This window comes from Epargyreus clarus, unplaced genomic scaffold, assembly GCF_041222505.1.
Source record: "Epargyreus clarus isolate Ecla_fem2 unplaced genomic scaffold, WU_Ecla_fem_2.2 ptg000007l, whole genome shotgun sequence".
NCBI classification, from domain to species: Eukaryota; Metazoa; Arthropoda; class Insecta; order Lepidoptera; family Hesperiidae; genus Epargyreus; species Epargyreus clarus.
The window spans coordinates 13,254,393-13,274,156 of NW_027332215.1; the positions used below are offsets into that span (position 1 = coordinate 13,254,393).

At 36.3% G+C, this 19,764-nt stretch overlaps 2 protein-coding genes across 3 annotated transcripts; one reads left to right on the forward strand and one right to left on the reverse strand.

The window, feature by feature from the left end:
- Positions 1-4,614: 4,614 nt before the first annotated feature.
- On the forward strand, positions 4,615-15,309 carry LOC140743450 (solute carrier family 66 member 3). Of its 2 annotated transcripts, none has more exons than XM_073074732.1 (5): positions 4,615-5,069; positions 5,297-5,461; positions 11,015-11,240; positions 11,580-11,700; positions 12,619-15,309. In XM_073074732.1, exons 2-5 carry the CDS (start codon positions 5,307-5,309, stop codon positions 12,822-12,824), a joined length of 708 nt encoding a protein of 235 aa, XP_072930833.1. In that variant the 5' UTR covers positions 4,615-5,069; positions 5,297-5,306; the 3' UTR covers positions 12,825-15,309. The 2 variants fall into 2 exon arrangements, with proteins under 2 accessions (XP_072930833.1, XP_072930834.1); XM_073074733.1 differs by having other exon boundaries at positions 4,620-5,069; positions 12,634-15,309.
- Positions 15,310-16,063: 754 nt separating this feature from the next.
- LOC140743451 (uncharacterized) lies at positions 16,064-19,696 on the reverse strand. Its single transcript, XM_073074734.1, has one exon. The coding sequence runs from the start codon at positions 19,621-19,623 to the stop codon at positions 16,327-16,329; it is 3,297 nt and encodes a 1,098-aa protein (XP_072930835.1). The 5' UTR covers positions 19,624-19,696; the 3' UTR covers positions 16,064-16,326.
- Positions 19,697-19,764: the final 68 nt, after the last annotated feature.

The window sequence follows — 19,764 nt, forward strand, 5'->3', positions numbered from 1 at the left end:
TTATTCGTTCGGCACTTGGTGATTTTAATTAGCTGAAAAAGTAGGTAGATATTTTTTACAGAGTTGCTCTCTTTCGATTTTTTGTTTCGTTTAAATCATTTGGTTTCTCAACTGAATATGTCTAGAAAGCCAATTAAGTGGGTAAAGTACCTAAATAACAGCAGCGATATATTTTCTATCGTTAAAATACCGTACATATTTATTACTTCATAATTAACATGATCTGGATTTCCACCTCTACGCCCCCAAACAGTATATTAGCGGTAGTTCTTAATGACCGACTTCTATGTCCCACTGCTACTGTTGTTATTAACCGACTTCAGTGTCCCACTGCTGGTTCTGAGGCTTGAAGCAGAGTCCACCAGCATGCTTGTGCACCACCAAATAAAGTAAGTCCACCAAAATAACTTCTCTCAATTGCGATTTATGATTCAAGCACTTCTTCTACTTCTATAATAAAATCAATGAGTTATTGTATCACTCCGTGCATACTTTACGTGCAAGAAGTTTATCTTCTCTAGGTTATCGTTATGTATATAATCTATAAGGGTATTGATTTTACCATAGAACCTATGGTAAGAACTGTTGATCTATGGCATAGATCAACAGTAAAACACACAACAAAACCAATTGTTACATATGTATAGAATATTATATATATATATATATATATATATACAGGCTCATGTATTGAATATACCACATAATTGCTGGTTGTTAATAATGTATGTCACGTTTAAATACTCATTCTATTTTTATCACGCTTTTATTATATTTTTAGAATATTCAGCCTCGCTTAGGGCTACGAAATGTCATCTGATTTTCGTTGTCTTTTGTAACGGAGTGTGATAAATATGTAAGTAGATAAAGGTTTATTACTGAAAATGTTGAAGGTTATGGAAGATATTTTATTTGGACTCCTTCCTGAGCGTTTTAATGCCAGACAAGATTAAAGAAAATCTGTTCAGCTTCTTGAAAATCAGCACCTTTCCGGTTGAATTCGGGTTATTGAAATAAAAACTTAAATTTTTAATTTAAGTTCTCTTGTTGATTTTATAATTTTCATTTTTTAATATTCTTTAATACTTTCTTAGTAATTGTGTTGTTAAAGTGTCGTGAATATAATAGCATTGTTCCTCGATATTTATAAGCGATTCCCGGTAAAGGATGGCACGTGTTGGGACCTGGCTTTATAATATTGTAGGTAATTTTCTGATTAAAGGTCAAACGTTGGTGGCTTGGAACGCACTTGATGCCAACGCAATCATTTTACAACTTAAGGTGGATTTACACTAACCGTAGGTGTATTTATGTTTTAGGTAAACTAACAATAACTTTAATATATTTATTTATGAAAAAGTAGTAGCAAATAAGCATTATGGTAGCAAATAGAAGGTGGAACTCTGGTAGAACTCTCTGTGATTCGGCTCCGGCGGCACCACCGACGCACCTATTTCTGCCTAATAACAGCAGTGTTAAGCGCTGATGAGTTCTAGTTTGAAAGGTGTGGTAAGAGAGATATACTTATGCGAGGCATACAACTTAGCCCTCAGGAGAGCGGCGCACTTATGGCTGACGTCAGGTAGGAATTTAAATTTATCTCGTTGATTACAGATGTCCACGGGCGGAAGTACCCACATGCCATCAGGTGGACTGCATGCTCGTCTGCTACTCCAATATTATATAAAAAATATAGTCCACCTTATTGAAAGTGGCCATTGCCGCCCTGCACTTTTCACACTGCTGTTAGGCAGAATTCGGATAGGCGGTGTGCCCCTTAAGTCGAAAGATGTAACGTTCTTTTTGACAGTTTTTTGGTATCTATTGGTTTTCTATTGCTGGTTATACTCGATAATAAGGCTTGACGACCCGCGTGGCGGAGCGGTCACCATACCGGTCTGACGCGCAAAGGGTCCCGGGTTCGATCCCCGGCCAGACAGATATCTAAATGGTGAATTTAGATTTCTGTTCTGGGTCTGGGTGTTTGTGTATTTGTCTATGTGTGTGTACATGGCACCCACGACACAGGGAATCCTAGTGTGGGGCTGTGAGTGTAGAAAGCGTTTATAATAATTACCCTTTTCCTAACACCTGTTTGATTGACATCATTTGAGGGCTTTAGGACGTTCTCGATACTGCGTTTCAGTAGACGGATGTGGATGTCTTTGGCGAAATATATGGCGACCATCTTAGTCCTCTAGTGCCAACACACATACCTATGGTCGGCTTTAAGTAGATATGAGGCTGCTAGAACCAGAGTGGCCTAACTGCATTTTAATGTTCTTTGACCTATCTTTATTTTCGTAATTTACGAATGTTGTATAGTCTACGTACAGCTGCTAGTCCGCTCTAAATATATAAATGAATCGCGTCTAACTACATCTCCTCGCAACAACTTCAGAGCGGACTATACATTTTTACTTTTCTCCATATTGTAAATCGTTTTTTGTAGTTAGACCACTCTGGTTCTAACAGCCTCATATAAAAAGTGGTACCTTAAATGAAATAGTGAGTGAGTGTCTATCGGTAATCGAGTCGCCTGTCGCTGAAACAAAAGACGAATCGACGAGATCTGAAAATCGCGCAATTCCGTGTTCAAGTAAGTTAGGTTAGCGTAAGTAGAGTTAGGTATTACTGTAATTTATGTTTAGTGTTTTTTGGCCTTTGGGCACTGCACCCTAAAAATAGATACCTAAGTCCTAGGTATATCATACACTGCCCTTGTACTTCCGGGACTAAACTAGGGCTACCGTATACCCTGTCTGTCGTAATAGGCGCCTAAAAGGGGTTTTCCGGGGTTTTGGGCGGCTAGAGTGGAAGTGTGACCCGTCCAGCAAGCAATCGCGAGTACCACGGCGATATGTGTGGTCGCATACCTTCGTAAACACCAGTTGTGCGGGAGGAGCGTAAATTGCTCCCCCTAGGGTTTAGAGTTCTTTCGGAGGTCTCGGAGTTCTCCACCAAGCGCTGAGGACGGGGGGGTTTTTAGTGCGGTATAAATCCCATATAACCCGGTGTCGCTCCCTTCGGCATCGAGTCCCTTTTGAAGGTTTCCCCCTCGTGAACTAAATAAAGGTGTATCATATACATGAATGGTTCGAAGCCACTAGGAATTCCAGGTGACTCCAAATACGGTTCAGTGGTTACATCCACCTAGCGCTTTAGTAACACGTAAGGCGGGCGGGTTGTGGTTTACTTTGTTCGTTGGATCTACGGAAATGCCAAAGGTGAACCCATTTTTATAATATGGTTGTAGCAATGACATGGGGCTCTTCAAAAAAGGTGCAAAAAGAGCTCTCCTTCAAAGCCGGCGATGCCTTGGCGACTCCTCTGGTGTTGCAAATGTCCATAGGCGACGTTAACTACTTTCCATCAGGTAGCACGTCTGCTTTATCGTCAGGTTCAAATTTAAAAAAAAAAAAGGAAACCAGTAGGTATTTATTCCACATGACGCTAAGTTGTTACAACGGCCCATGGACACATGTAATCAACCCCAGTAAAGTTAGAATTCTTCTTGAGGTCAGTCACAGATACGTTGTTACCTGTGAACTAAATTGGAACGCCCAGAATAGGTATGTTAACTTTTACTACATCTACCAAACCTTTTTTTTTGTTTACGAGGGGGAATCTTTCAAAAGGTATCCAGTGCCGTGGGAGCAACACAGGGTTATGTGGGATTTTTAACGCACTAAAACCCCCCCGGTGACCGTCCTCTACGTTGCCAAGAGGACTCCGGGATCTCCGACGGAATGCAACCGGAGTCCTCTGAATGCGTTGCCCCTTCGGGCTCCACCCAGGTGAGCTCCAGGACTCGCCACACCGTCTGGTGTTTACGACGGTATGCGACCACACACACTGCCATCCTTCCCGGAGGTGCTTACCGGACTGCTCGACCTCGAATCTTGCCGCCCGCAACCCCGGAAGCCCCCTTTTAGTCGCCTCTTACGACAGGAGGGAGATACCGTAGCCCTATTCTAGTCCCGGGACTACAGGGACAATATCTTCCAAACCTAACTTGAATAAGTGTGGCGTTGGTGCCTCCGGAGACGAACCGCAACGAGTTCTATCACCTTTAAATTTGAATAATGGCTGAATTTCTACAATTACTACAACTTATATCTATATAGGTATTTAGTCTATATTCGAAAATATATTCAAATGGGGGGTCATGGTACCAGACGTGGGTTCCTGTACTCGCATTTCTATGAGGTTCTTGACGTATGGATTCCTACTGGATGTACAATTTATTTCATATCAATGACCTTCATACTGAAATATGAGAAGGAAAATATATAAGTAGTCACCACTCACCATAAGATAGGTTATAAATTTGATTTTAGATAGAACGATACTAGTAACGCCATCTAGTTTCTAATCGTTAAATATCATGAAATAAATTAAAAAAAAAAACAAAGGTTATTCTAAAATAATATTTAAAATTCTACTAAATAAATAGTGTACCAATTGTTAATTTTAATAATTTTATTTCTTAGCTGTTCTTTCAATAAAACCATCAACAATATTACAACGACAAAATTGACATTGACAACATAGTAAAATAATATGTTGACAACGACATTGATGACACTTCACAGTGTTGCTAAGAAGAAGGTTGAATTTAAAAATTTTCAAAAAATATCGTATTGAATACCGTGTTAATACTAATAAGCCGTAAATACAAATTGATGTTTTTTATGCGTACCGCGGTTCACGAATTACTACAAAATATTTTTGTTTGTGTCGACATAGTGGCGCTGTTGTTGCAACATGTATGACAACACAGTATATCACATAAAAAATGTAGCCAGCTTCCTAGCCAGAGATAGCAGAAAGCTGTCATCGGACAAGAATTCTAGAATAGGTAGGTTACCTACCTGGAAGCTAGAAATACGAGAGGTCGCCGTTGTATGTAAAACAGCAATCACTAATCAATCAATACTATCATACCGGTACATCGGGCCGCATGCGTTTAACGTGTTCGTGAATATGTGTTAAACAAGTGTTTAGTAGTGTTCGTGTCCTCGACGTACAAGTTGCATTTGAGCTCGTTATCGATCCGGCAACCTCAGGTAAGAAATAAGTTCTTTTTTAAATAGAGTAGTGTGTGTGTATTAATTTCGTAGATCGTAGGTATTATATTCAATGTAACTATTTTGACCTTGGCAGTAAATCAGTGTGGACAGATTTGCCGATCGCAGCTCGGCCGAGACCCCTGCCAACTTAAATATAATCACCGGCCCGCCGCTTCGACCGCGACCTTGCGTCGATACAATATTGTATCCTGCTTTTGTTACAGTATCTGCATCATGGAGTTCGATATAATACAATTCGTTGCGAACTCTCTCAGCTTGATTACTATACTATCATGCCTTTTCCTGAAAGTCCCACAAATCATGTATATTCGGGAAAAGAGGTCCGCCAAGGGTCTGTATGCTCAGGCCATGCTGCTGGAGATTTCTGGGTAAGACTTTATGTTCAGTATGGTATATTCTCTACTTGGAATTACTTTTGTCTTTTATTTTATAATATTATTGGCTTTTAAATATTTATAATTAGATTTCTTATTATTCTTTCTTATGTAATACCGAAGTATAATTTTGATAATTAGTAATTATAATTATTATTTCCAATTATTATCATTTCTGTAATTATGATGGTGTCAGGGAATAAACAGGGTAAATTTTGTGAAATAACGTGCACTTTGCTTTTCAACGACTGACATTTATTTACGAATCAACAACGTTTATACTATGTACACAACAGATGTCGTTAGTAGTATTTAAATTAAATAATATTAGTAATAATTTGTTACTACATTATAACACCCCTACTTAACGAAATATTACAATAAACTTAAAAACATAAATTCTTTAACTAAATAAAACAAAATCTCACTGAGGAACAAGACCTATCATTTCCAAGAATTTATGATGTTTATTTGAAAATAAGCCTTTGGTCAATAAATCTGCAGGCATATCTTGAGTCGATACATACATAACTTTAACTAAATTATTTTTTATAGCTTCTTTGACATAATGATAACGTACATCAATATGTTTTGTTCTATTGGGCGATTGTGAACTAGTTGCCAATTTCAATGCACTTTGGTTATCACAATGTAATGTTATAGTACATAGTTTACCTGTAATCTCGTAAAACAAATTTCTTAAATATATGGCTTCTCTAGTTGCCTCTGATAATGCTACATATTCAGCTTCTGTGCTAGATAACGAAACCGTCTTCTGTTTTCTACTCTGCCATGATATCACAGACCCACACATGGTAAAGCAGAAGCCAGTATAAGACTTCCTGTCTAACATGTCACCAGCCCAATCAGCATCAACAAAGCCTTTTAAATTTAAATTATCTCTACTGTATTTTAAACAATAATGTTTAGTTTTCTGTAAATATCTTAATATTCTCTTTGCATGATTGTAATGAGTTTCATTGTAACTATTATTGAATTGACTCAAGTAGCTAATGGAATATGAAATATCAGGTCGAGACATGACAGCTAAATACATTAAACTTCCTATAAGTCTTTGATAAGGTACATTTGTTATACAATTTTCTGCTTTTTCAAGATTTAGCTTGCATTCTATAGGAGTATCTATTGATCTACAGTTAGACATATCAAATCTTAATAACAATTGTTCTATATACTGCTGTTGATCTATTGTTATAGTATTAGACTTCTTGTTTACATTAATCCTCATACCTAAATAGTTTTTTACACAACCTAGATCTTTAATCTTAAATTCTGTATTTAGTGCATTTATCAATTTTTCTGTCTCATTTTTACATGTAGAGAAAATCAAAAAATCATCAACATATACTGCTACAATTAATTTAACATTATTACTTAATTTTGTAAATAAACACTGTTCATAAGAACTTGTTTTAAAACCTAGTCTATCTAAACAATCTTTCACCCTTTCAAACCACATTAAAGATGATTGTTTAAGCCCATAAATAGCTTTCTTAAGTTTTAAAACTTTACCTTTATCTTTACATTCATATCCTTCAGGAATAGCCATACAAATGTTTTCTTTTAAGTATCCATTTAAAAACGCCGTAGTCACATCAAGATGTGTTATGTCCATACCCCATTGTACACATAGAGCAAATAGCATTCTTAGGGTAGAATGTTTTACAACAGGGGAGAAGGTGTCCTCATAGTCAATACCTCTTCGTTGTGAAAACCCTTTTGCCACCAATCTAGCACGATATCTTACTTTATTGTTAACATCAAACTTCTTTTTAAAAACCCACTTGCTCTGCACTATTGAACTATCGCTTGGTACATCTATGAGATCCCATGCCTCATTGTACTCAAATGCCTGTAGCTCCTCACGCATGGCCAGCTTCCAATGCTGTGCTTCAGGCCCACGCAGCGCTTCAGAGAAGTCAATATCCTCAGCATCTGGCAAGTCGTTTGAAGTACACATGTTTGTATATCCATAGCGATTTGGTGGACGTCTCACTCTCTTATTCTCAACTACTTCAACGTCTTCTAGAGCTTGTAACTCACCTGTTGAAATATCTGTTGGTATAACTGAGTCTGTTGAAGTATTATCTGTAGTCTCATATGGATCCACATAAGCCGATGAATCAGAACTTGTACTGGCCAGAGATTCATTCATCAAGGTATTGTCCCCCACTGAATCTCTGCTCTCTTCACCTAATTCCTGTGAATCATGAGTTGTATCAGTTCCTTGAATCAAGTTCTTTTCTTCATTCTGAATCCATATAGCCTTCTCTTCCATTTTTTCACTATCCTCTTTTCCCTCCATGACTATTATATCTCTCTTTATGATGATTTCATTTTTATTTGGTACATAAACACGATATCCTTTTACATTGTCTGCATAGCCAACAAGAATGTATTGCTCGGCCTTTTTATCCCACTTTAATCTTCTCTCTTTGGGTATGTGGGCCATCACTGGGCTTCCAAACAGACGAACATGACTTAAATCTGGTTTCTTTTTGTACCACGCTTCATATGGTGTCATATTTTCAAGGCTTGAAGTTGGAGAGCGATTTTTAAGATATACAGCAGTGTTTGTTGCTTCAGCCCAAAACTGTTTACCGAGCTTTGCGTCAAACAACATGCATCTTGCCTTCTCAACAATTGTTCGATTAGCCCTTTCACAGACACCATTTTGTTCCGGCGTATAAGCAACAGTTCTCTGATGAATAATACCATTTGTTATCAAGTAATTCTTCATTTCTTTACTACAAAATTCACCACCATTGTCCGTGCGTAGAATCTTTATTTTCTTATTCTGTTGATTTTCAATCATCATTCTAAATTCTTTGAATTTAGTAAATACTTCATCTTTATTCTTCAAGAAGTATATGAAAGTCATACGACTATAATCATCTATAAACAATAGAAAATACCGGGCTCCTCCGATGGATTTTATTTCCATTGCACCGCAAACATCTGCATGTATGACCTGTAATGTCTCAGTACTCCTTTCTGTGACACGTGAAAATGGTAGTCTTGACTGTTTACCTTCGCAACAAATTACACATTTATCCTTCGTCATGTCACTAGTACCATCAAATGTCAATCCATTCACAGTTCCATTTTTCATCTTATTCAAATCGCCGCTGTTAATATGTGCTAGCCTCCTGTGCCACATCTTCGCAGATACTGACGTCTGTGCCACTAAACAACAATCTGCCTCTTTAGTTTGAAGCTTGTAAACACCATTAGTAGACACTGCAGTTGCTACCAACACATTATTCTTATTACGTATGTAACAGTGACTTTGCTCAAAAACTACACTGTTTCCGTTTTTGATCAATTCGCTCACTGATAATAAATTTGTTGTTAGACTCGGCACACATAGCACATCTTTAACTGTGATTTCGTAGTTATAATCCGTCGTTATCTGTACGTTTCCAGAACACAAAACTGGCACAACTGTATTGTTCGCAACAGTAATACTTGATAAACTCGGCGAATAATTTGCATTGTTTATCCAATCTTTTACCGCCGTCATATGTGCACTTGCGCCGGAATCAACGTACCATTCATGTCTGCTATATTTTCCATTCAAAAATACCACGCTAAATGCATTGCTTTGCTTATTTTTCTGCATTAATGGACAATTATTTCTAAAATGACCAATTTGTTTACATTTGTAACATGTAATTGTCTTCTTTTCATCTGTCACTTTATTTGACGTCGTGCCATATTTATTAGGATTCATTGTGTTCTTTCGATTGCAGTACGGTTTTTTCGCAGCGAATGCAGCGCCACTGGTATCTGTCTCGATAACATTTGAAACCTCCATATCAATTAGCTTTGACTTTATTGTATCTGTGGTAATTTGAATACCCGAGTGTTCAATGGCCATTATCATGGGACTATATTTTTCTGGCAAACCTGCGAGCAATAATGACCCTATCCATTCATCTGTAATTGCAAAACCCGTGCCTTTTAATCTCTGCGCTGTCTCAATTACTTGCGTTACATACGAAGTCATTGTATCACAATTTTCTTGTCGAATTGATATTAGATGTCGCAATAGGGTTATCTTTCGTGAAAAACCCGAATCATCAAACATATTCTTGAGCTTTTTCCATAACTCTTCCGAACTTGATGTTTCTTTAATATGCACGTACAATCCAGTATCAATAGTTAAAACCAATTTTGCCCTTGTTTTAGCATCTTCTTCTGGCTTTCTTTCGACCGCCGCCATTGGTTTGATGTAATGTAACATTCCTTCAAGTATCAATAGGTTTTCGGCCGCAAAACTCCACTCGTCATAATTTTGCCGTCCTTTTAATTTGGGAACACTTTGGATATAGCTCATAGACATTTTTTTACAAAGTTCAGCACTTTTCTTAAACTGTAAACTATTTTACTAAGAAAAATAGGACGATTGCCCATAACCTGTGAAATAACGTGCACTTTGCTTTTCAACGACTGACATTTATTTACGAATCAACAACGTTTATACTATGTACACAACAGATGTCGTTAGTAGTATTTAAATTAAATAATATTAGTAATAATTTGTTACTACATTATAACAAATTTCTCAACTGGGTATGGATAGCCAAATTCGAAACAAAAGGTAACTATGAAAAATGCTCTAAGAGTCTCAGGTCCATTTTGGTGATTATCTTTTGTTTATTTGTTATGTTGTATGCTTATTACTGCAGCATAAAAAAGACATTGGATGTATTCTAGACATTAATAGAAGAAATTGATTCCATTAAAAACTAAGATAGATGGGTATCGGGATAGATGGATGTAAATTGATATCTTGGGCTACATGCTTTCAATGGCCTACACCTTTAAATATCCGAGTTCGTTGATGAGGAAATTTATGTACTGAAGTTTTTTAGCAACAGAACCGAAGTTACAAATTTAAAAAGAGATTTGATGTCGCAAAGTCACACACCAAAATTGAACATTTATTACATAAATATTATCTTTTACTGAAAATACTATACAGGGGACAAGAACATTAATTGCATTATACTATATAATGGTAACGGGAAAAAACAATGAATAAGTATAGTCCATCGAAATTTTAAAATATTTTGGGCCAAAGCGGCCAAAGGTTAGAGGATACAATTTTATATTTTGGATGTCCAGAGGGGGAAGTATGAAGCTATATCCAAGTTATTGGAGTCACAACTCTTGCCCTTCAGCTGTTATCTTGAAAAAGGGGTGCAAATCGATTCTACTATATCATAACAAATACTAAAATGGAAAATAATGATAATTTGGTTGTACAGAATCCTCCGGGTGCAAGTTCAACTTGCACTTGGCCAGTTTTTTTGTAAATATTTCAAGTTCTAATCAGTCTCCTGTAAATTTACTCAAATGCTGCATAGTAAGGATAGCCTTCCAATCGAATAATTCTATCGTTGATCCTGTTATGTCTTGAAAACGTCACTTAACTGTTAATTTGCTAAAGGATTTTTTTTAAATGTTCATATTTCCACGATAGTTCATATACTAAAGGTAACCATGTCCATATATTTCCAGATTCACTATAATGATCCTGTATAACTACACCAACAATTACAATGTGTTGACATACTTGGAGTACCCCATTATTATTGCTCAGCTATATGTGCTGATTTACTATGTCCTGAAATACAACAACTTGATGAACCTCCCGATTGTCCCCCTGGCCACTGCTATCTACTTTGCCACTGTGTTTGGATTTGTCCTCGGAATTATTCCGAAGGAAGTACTGGAATACATGGTTGTAAGTATTATATCGTTTCGAGAATGTCCCATTTTGTCCTTTAAATTAAAAATTAAGAAGTATTATAGAGGCAGTGAAAAATGTTTATGATAAAACATGATTTATTTTACATAATATATTAACTGCTTACGAAATTTCACAATCATATTATTTGCAAACATTAATAGTCATTATTATTTGTACATAAAATTCTAGTCAAAGACAACAACACTTATCACATGGCCTTCTTTGAGGCGTCAGAGTATATATAATAGGATAAACGCTAGCCCCCACAATAGGCTAAGAGTCCTCGTTGACTAGTGACTTCCGTTCATTCAATAATGTACCTATTTCTTCCAGCCCCTGAACACTCCTCTCAGCGGCTTCGCTAAGGTGACCTACATCATTGGTATTGTGAAGAGTGGTAACGCGGAGGCCGTGTCGCTGACAACATGGACTATTTCACTGTTGACTAATCTCTGTAAGTATACATAATTATGTGCAAATTGGTTAACAGGTAATTTAAAAGTGGTAGAACAAATTGGACTGTCCAGAGATAAGGCATATTTGTAGTGTGGTTTCTTGTATTTCGGCGGATGGGTGTGGATGCCGACTGACTATTTAATGATATGCCGAGTCGGCCATTTTTGGTATTCGAGTATTTTAGTACTCATATAAAAACGAATCGAGTCAGTACTCGAGTCCACAATATTTACAATGTACTTGAGTTAGCATGAAGTACTAGAGTACTTTGTAACACAGTTGTTTGCCTATATAAGGTACATAAGACTGGAGTCAGTGTATGAGTACCGTCAGTATTCGAGTATCACTGGTACTCAAGTATCACATATTGGTACTAGAGTATGCAAGTTTATGTAAGTACACAAGTACTGACTCGAGTCAGCCTGACTTGGCACATCTCTAACACTGAGCTATCTCAAACCTCAGGAGTGGCAACACATTAAACCTGTTTTTTTTGAGTTGGTTGTAGATATCCATGGGCGGCAGCGACCAATTACCATTAGGTGGACTGCAGGCTCATTTGCTATTTTCATAGAATGTATAAGAAACAAATTAGATTGTGTTTAGAATATAATGAGAACATTAAATCAATTGAATTATTTAAATCTTTAAGTCATTAAAAGAGAATGGAATGTACATAGTACATGCAACTTGAAACTAATCTAAATTTTACATCTATAAAATAAATAATGAAATGCCATATAGGGCAACTTCCTATAGCCATTTAGTAATTCAGGTTTTGAAAATCACTCGTATATTTCCCTTGTTTACGCAACAATATGCTAATCCAAATTTAGTAAAATATTCACAGAACGATCAGGTAAGTTAGATTTAAGTATTTTTAAGGTGTCAAGAAACGTGAATGTAGTTTCCACAGATGTTTCATTTTCAGCGCGGCTGTTTACGGTATACGTTGATTCCGCTGACACTTACCTTCTGATAAACTTCATGGTGTCCTCGTTGCTAAGTTTCGGAGTGTTGAGCACTGCCTTCTACTACAAGCGCACCGCACCGCCGCCCCCCGTCACGCAACGCCGCCGCAGCAAGTCCTACGGGCGACACCACCACAGCCACGCTGACTAAACGACACGGCGACCCGTTTCATGTATATTGTGTGTACAACCAATCAGAGTAATTTGCAGTGGGCCTAATATTTTTCGTAACTTATTATTCTGTTTAGATCCGAAAAAACGAGTGGAGATGAAAATTTGCGAAAAATAAAGTTGGTATAATAATGCAAAAATAAGTGGAATTATATTTTTAGAATTTGATAATATTGCAAAAAAGACGGAGTAAAATTTATATTACATTGAAGTTACACAGTAAAATTACTCATGATTGGCTTACATATTCATACGACAACGTATTGCTCTATTCTGTAGATGACAAAACCAGCATAGTTGGAATTTCTAAGGGGATTACACACGACGTGGTTTCATGCTGCAGTCGCCGGTTTGAAACACAAATAGAACCATACAAATAAAATGTTTTCTGCAACACCACAGCAGCGGTGCTGCTTACGCACGACGTCGTGTGTCATCACCTTAAATATTTTGGCATTCTACATCATACATTTTATTCTTAGTTGCATTTAATGTTTACTACTATAGTAATTTTATTCATATTTATTGATTTAATTTTAGGACTGTTAATAATTTTAATGTGACTGTTAATTTTAACGTGCTATATAGGCAAATATTATTTCGCAATTTGCATATTGATATACGAATCTCATATCTACATATAAAAGAGATGAATATTATTTTATTTATTATATATTTTTTATATCAGTGCCATCTTCTAGTCATAAATCTAATGATTTATATTTGCGAATTGCGGAATTAATTTTACTGTGTAAAATTGTATTTTTGTGTTTTTAGATCATATTTTTATTTATATTTGTTATGTGAACAGTATATGACATTTCTCATTTAAATTTCTCAAATTATGTAATTTTATTTGTTTTGTTTGTACTACTATAACTACACTACTCTTGTGTTAATTATGTGAAGAATATTATCTATTGCTTGTAAATTATGTTAACTATTTGACATGATATTCCGATAAAAATAATGGATGTTTGTAGCTACTGTATTCTAGTCAATTTGAATAAGGTAGCAATTGTAGATTTTTGAACTCGTATATTTATCACACAAAATATAGAGGCTATCTTAAAAAGTCATCAGTGTTTTGACGTGTAAAACCTTTTTACAGCAAGTTTTTGAAATTTCTAGTCAATTTTGTGATCCGTAAGAGGCCATAGTAGTATGTTTAAAATGTACCGATTGTTTAATCCAATCCAGTAATTTAATATGTCAATTTCTCTAATATTTACCGCACAATATATTTAAGCATAATACTTATACCAAATCACTGTAAACTTTGTCTATGTCGTCGAATATGTCTGATTTTATTTAATTCTTATTATTATATAAGTAAATATGAATTTTGTATTTTTAATACTTCTACTTCTAGTACATTCCGTTATAAATATCTGTTTGTTGTGATTTAGTATACTTTGTATTATTAATTTATTACATAAGTAGCTATAGTCTACCTGTGAAAGACACATGGTTGTTGAACAAAACAATACAGCTTTCGATAATCTCACTAAGACTAGAATACAATGTATTTTTTTCAATCTACAGTACTTATCAATACGACACTCGTGCACATAAACTAATAGTGATACATTAATGTAGATTAACTTTTTCTTTTCCTCCAAGATTTAAGTACTTGTAGTCCTCATTATTTTACTTACGTTTACTATTAACATTAGTGCGACTTATACGCACATATTATATAGGTTTATAACAAGATCATTACTCTTTACGAATAATACGGATCGGGTAAGATTTATAACGAGTAGCTTGGAATCTCGCGTACTTTATCTATCCATATTATGACTATGACTGTTCAACTGGCTATCTACCTCAAGTCAACTATTAACTACTTTGTTTGGAAACATTTAAGATCAATCTTTTTTGAAATTTTATATTGCAAATTGACGCAGACTTCGACTCAAGATAATTTCTATCGTATTGATCTTAACACCGTGTATTATAGTATTTTCGCATTTACCCTTCTGCCTACTGGATAGGCCTATTATGATATGTTTTTAAACGTATGTAATCTCAATTATTAAGAAGTTAGCCAATGCATGTTTGATAAGTATTATCTTTTCTGTTTTATGCACGACAATTATAACTCTTTATGTATGTTATCAAAATTTTTAGAAGTATATTCCTATTTAATAAAATATAATGTATTAAATAAATAAGTGTAGATGTAAACAAAAACAAAAAAAAAATTCCCTAAATTATTGTTTTTGTATACCCGGGATTTATTTTAATAGGCCAATTTGTTTTAAATGATATAAACACATTTATTTATTTGTCCAGTGATTAAAATTAGTATCTACCTACTTATTTTAATTAATTTAGTAATTTATGGTGTCATTTTATTGTGCCAAACCAGTCCTTTGTGTATTTTATGTTCCTATTTTAATATGTTTAAACATTTGGATTGTTAATTTATGAATAAATATATTACATAATAGATGTAATAATTGTTTTATTTTTGGACCTCTTTTACCCTCATTTGATTAAAGTACTTTTAGGTATCCGTCGCAGGGTTCACATTCAGTTAGTAAGAAATCCATTCAGCCCCTTAGGGATGCCATTTCAAAGGTCTTCAAAGTAGTCGAAGGTAGCCAATAAATAGGCTGTGTAAGAGAAATTGGGAGCATCTCTTGTCAGGAATAGACGTAAATTGGAATTTACCTACGTAACAAAAAATATTTTATATCACGGCGTGCGTAAATTGACGTTTTACGCACGCTTCGCGTGCGCAAAACCCCCATTTCCGACCCCGTAATATAAAATTTTATACAACACGCGGACGAAAAATGTTTTTCTGACTCGTGTGATTGCAGTCCTCGCCTGCGGCTCGGCCTGCAAACTCACACTTGTCAGAAAAAAATTTTTCGTCCTCGTATTGTAATGTACTATTTTATAAAAATGAAAGAAAAGTTAGTTCTTAACTTTAATCTAGACTAAGTAAGTAGATATGAAATAATGTTATTAGGTTAGGTATATAATAAACAGACCTGTTTTGTTTCGGTCTTAAAATTGTGTAAAGGAATTAGTTGCTAACCATTAGCCCTTGCTAACACATTAACACACACATTTTAATACGTGTAACTATAGGGAGCACACTTGATCCAGTGATAAAACTAAAAATAGTTTGATGTAATCATTTAATGAAGTACCACTTACATCCTACAAACATTCAAATAAATAAAAAAATGGATGAATGGAAAAGGTACCTACTATTTGATTTTTTTTCGCCACTGCTAAGGGTTCCGAAATAGAAAATCTAAAATTAGTTAGCGAAAAATAAAAATGGTCTCTTGCAGAATCAGTTTTTCTAGCCGATCACTAGTTAAGCAAACTTAGGGACCGTATCTCTTTAATGGCCTATTCGTAGATAGGTAGATAAATTATAATTTAAGGCCATTAATTTTCTGCCAGCCAAAAATATGAATTTACTAACCATTCAAAGCGAAGCTACACTGCAAACTCCTTTATAAATCATCACTTTTCAGTTCATGAAATTTTTGAAGTACCTTTTGAGCTGGTGACAGATTCATGTAGGTCGAAGACTTAATTGTAGGTAATTTTGGTTTTACATTGTAGCTTACACCTACACTACGTGTTGTTTTATCTTTTTTTGAACGTAGGTTTTCCGTTGACGCGTGTTTATATTTCGTTATTAGTAAACGGGAACATATAACGCGCGGAGACAAGTCATTCGTTGAAGAAGAAGTTAATTTGGATTCAGGGGACTGTATTGAGCCATGTCGAGGCGAACTTATATACGATGGTTCACATCTGTAGACATCATGAGATGTTTCTATGCGCGAACTTTTTATTTCTGGCAAAGCTGGTAGCGTTTCTAGTGCGCTGGATTCTTTACTATCTTCAGGAATTTCACTCTGCATTTGTATTAAGCCCTGTGGTTCCTGAGCTCCAAAACTCATTCGACTAGCCAACCGTCTGCCTTTGCGACGAGCCCTGGCTTTAGCTAATTTAAGAGCACTCTTAGAACTATAAAGATGCGCATTTTGGTCGATATACTTGCAAATAGCCTCAGCTTCCTCTTGTGGTGTGAAATGCGCATCACGGAAAAATCCGTAACCAGTACGGAGGTCATGAATTCCCTCTATGACCAACCATGACAGTGTACACACAACAAGTGTGACTGTTGTAAAGACTGCTATGATCGTGGTCATATCTGGGCTGTTTAAGTTATATTTCACCTGACCTATTACGCCATAAGTGACTACATTATAAGTGTACTTGTTACTATGCGCTCTACATGTATAAAAGCCTTTCAAATCATTATCCGTTGTGGTAGTAAGCCTCAGTATTCTTCCGTCCTCAACAATTTTTATATTTTTGTCACTAAACACTTCATTTACAGTAGTATCTAGAAAAAGCCAATGAGCGGAGTTGTGTTTTTGCGCTACCCTGGCGTGCAGACATGTCAAATTTAAGTTATTAGAAATTCCCCATGCAGCTTCATGATACGAACAGGATACGCTTGCAGTCCTTGATGACAAATGAATACTGTTATCTTTATAACGCTCTAAACTACAGTTGTGAAGGTCTAACAGTACACCATTTATTCGTAGAGATGCTATAACTCCAGATAAGGGACTAAACTCTTCTAAAACTTTATGTTTCACATTTGGGGGAATAATTCCTAGGAAAAATTCGTCATTACATATGGATACTGAACTGGACTTGACATTTCTATTTTTGCGTGTCATGAGCCTATTAATAAGAATCTGTGCTTTCCGACGTTTTTGTAATGTACTTTCATTTACTAAAATGTGTAATTTTTCGGCTGCATTGATTATAGATTCTATTGTATTCGTTCCTGCTTTTTTAGATAAGGATATGTCTAACCATTGATTGATTGGATAGTCAGTTGTACTACTGCTTTCGGATCTGAAGTCGCCAATGGCTAATTTCATTTTTAACCTCATATTTTCTAAGGCCATGTAGAACCAGTTGTCAATTGTATCATCACACAGAAATAGTATTATTCCGCTGTCCCCTTTTGGCTTTAATGTTACTTCCAATTGCCATTCATCTTGGCTGTTAAAACATGGCAAACGAATATAGTGGTCGTTATCTAGAATTAAAATGGCTTCGTCTATGTTAGCCTTCTCATAAGCCACATTTGAAGAAAATGTAGGAAAGTAATCGGAACGTTTTTTTCTTCTACTATCTCTTTCAACAGTCATTTTTAATGGGTTGAAATTCAATATAAGATCTTGTATTTCGCCATTAAATCGCTCCCCAATATACACATTAACGGGACTATTCTCTAGCTCTGGATCGCAAGGAAAAGAACTTTTGATAGATGTTAACGCATTATCTAATCGAATAGTTGCTGATTGACTGCTAATAGCTATTAACGCTGTATGCCAGACTGCAGGTTCTATACCCACAGTCGAACAAATTCTGGATAGGGCACATGTTTGTGACATACCACTGGCATCTAAACACACGTGCCATTTCTGTAAACTCAATCGAACATATGGGCTTTGTAGAGAACCACGACGTACTAGGGATCCAGAAGGCGACAGAGGTTTAAACCTAATATAAAAGTGAAATAGTGTTGACCTCTTTCCAGATAAATTGTATTGCAGATATGAGTCTCCATTTAATATTGCAACCAAATGTATATAGGTGTAGACTTCGCAAGGATCTAAATAGCACGATCCTGTTTCTTCTCTTGGTCCTTCACAGTTTTTACCTTCGCCGGACGGTATAGGCCTGGTACAAGATCTGGTTCTCGAGCGCCTACCAGCGCCACATGTTTGAGAGCAAGGACCCCAAGGCCCCCATCCTGACCATCCACCGTCCATGGAACATCTGCTATTGATGCAGATCTCCAATTGATCGTGCTGTCCTCGGCAGTGAGTTCCCCAAGTGACTGTAGCGAAAGGAATATGGCTTTCGAGGCATGTTCTTTTTCTCCGTCGAACGCCACTACCACAGTTTTCTGAACAGACAGACCACTGACCCCATGTACTCCAGGCTCCCCGTGCCGAATATTCCGTATAACGTTCCTCTATAGCGCACTGGTCTCCTTCGCATTGTTCTGATTGTAGAGGAGTGCCTGTACAGATAAGAGTGGCATCGCTGGGAGGCGGTGTGTCGCATCGCCTAAGTCGCCATCGCAATCCGTTTCCACATCGAGCACCACATGCAGACCATGTCCCCCACACTCCCCATTCGCCCCTAATAGGACATCCCAAGTTATATTTGACGCATTGCAACGAATTCCACAATGCTTCAGAGTTTAATTGCCAAGTGTTATCAGAAGACAGGGCCGCTTCCACCGCTTCATAAGGACATTCCATTTGTAAACATCGTTCTAGTAGCGCTGGCACGGCTTCCAGTTGGTGCAACGCCTCGATTCTGGGCACGTCTCCCTCTACTAATTTATAAAAATCGTGGACTGAGCAGTTCAGAATAAAACAAGCCTCAATTTGTTCATCTGGTCCCACACATGGAATGCCATCTCTTGAGGTTACAGGATTGGTGCAATCTCTCGTCCTTCTACGATGTCCCACGCCGTCACAACCACCTTGACAGCTTGACCAAGCAGTCCATGACGACCAACCACCATCTATAGGACAATCCAAGTCTGTAATCACTCCCAATTCACATTCCAGCCGCCAGACTTCTCTTTCTCGTTTACCATACGGCTTCTTGCTTAGAACTAATTGCATACATATTAGAAGCCCAGTTATGTACCTAAAATAATGTATAACACATTTCGGAAATAATTGCTTATATCTCATCTCGCTTATATAGAAGGTACTCTGTCGTGTCTTTATTTAAAAAAAATCTAATTAATAAAAATTTATAATTAATGACAATCCTTCAAAATACTTTCAAAGATAATTAATATAATCAAATTTCATAGATAGCTAATATTGGCC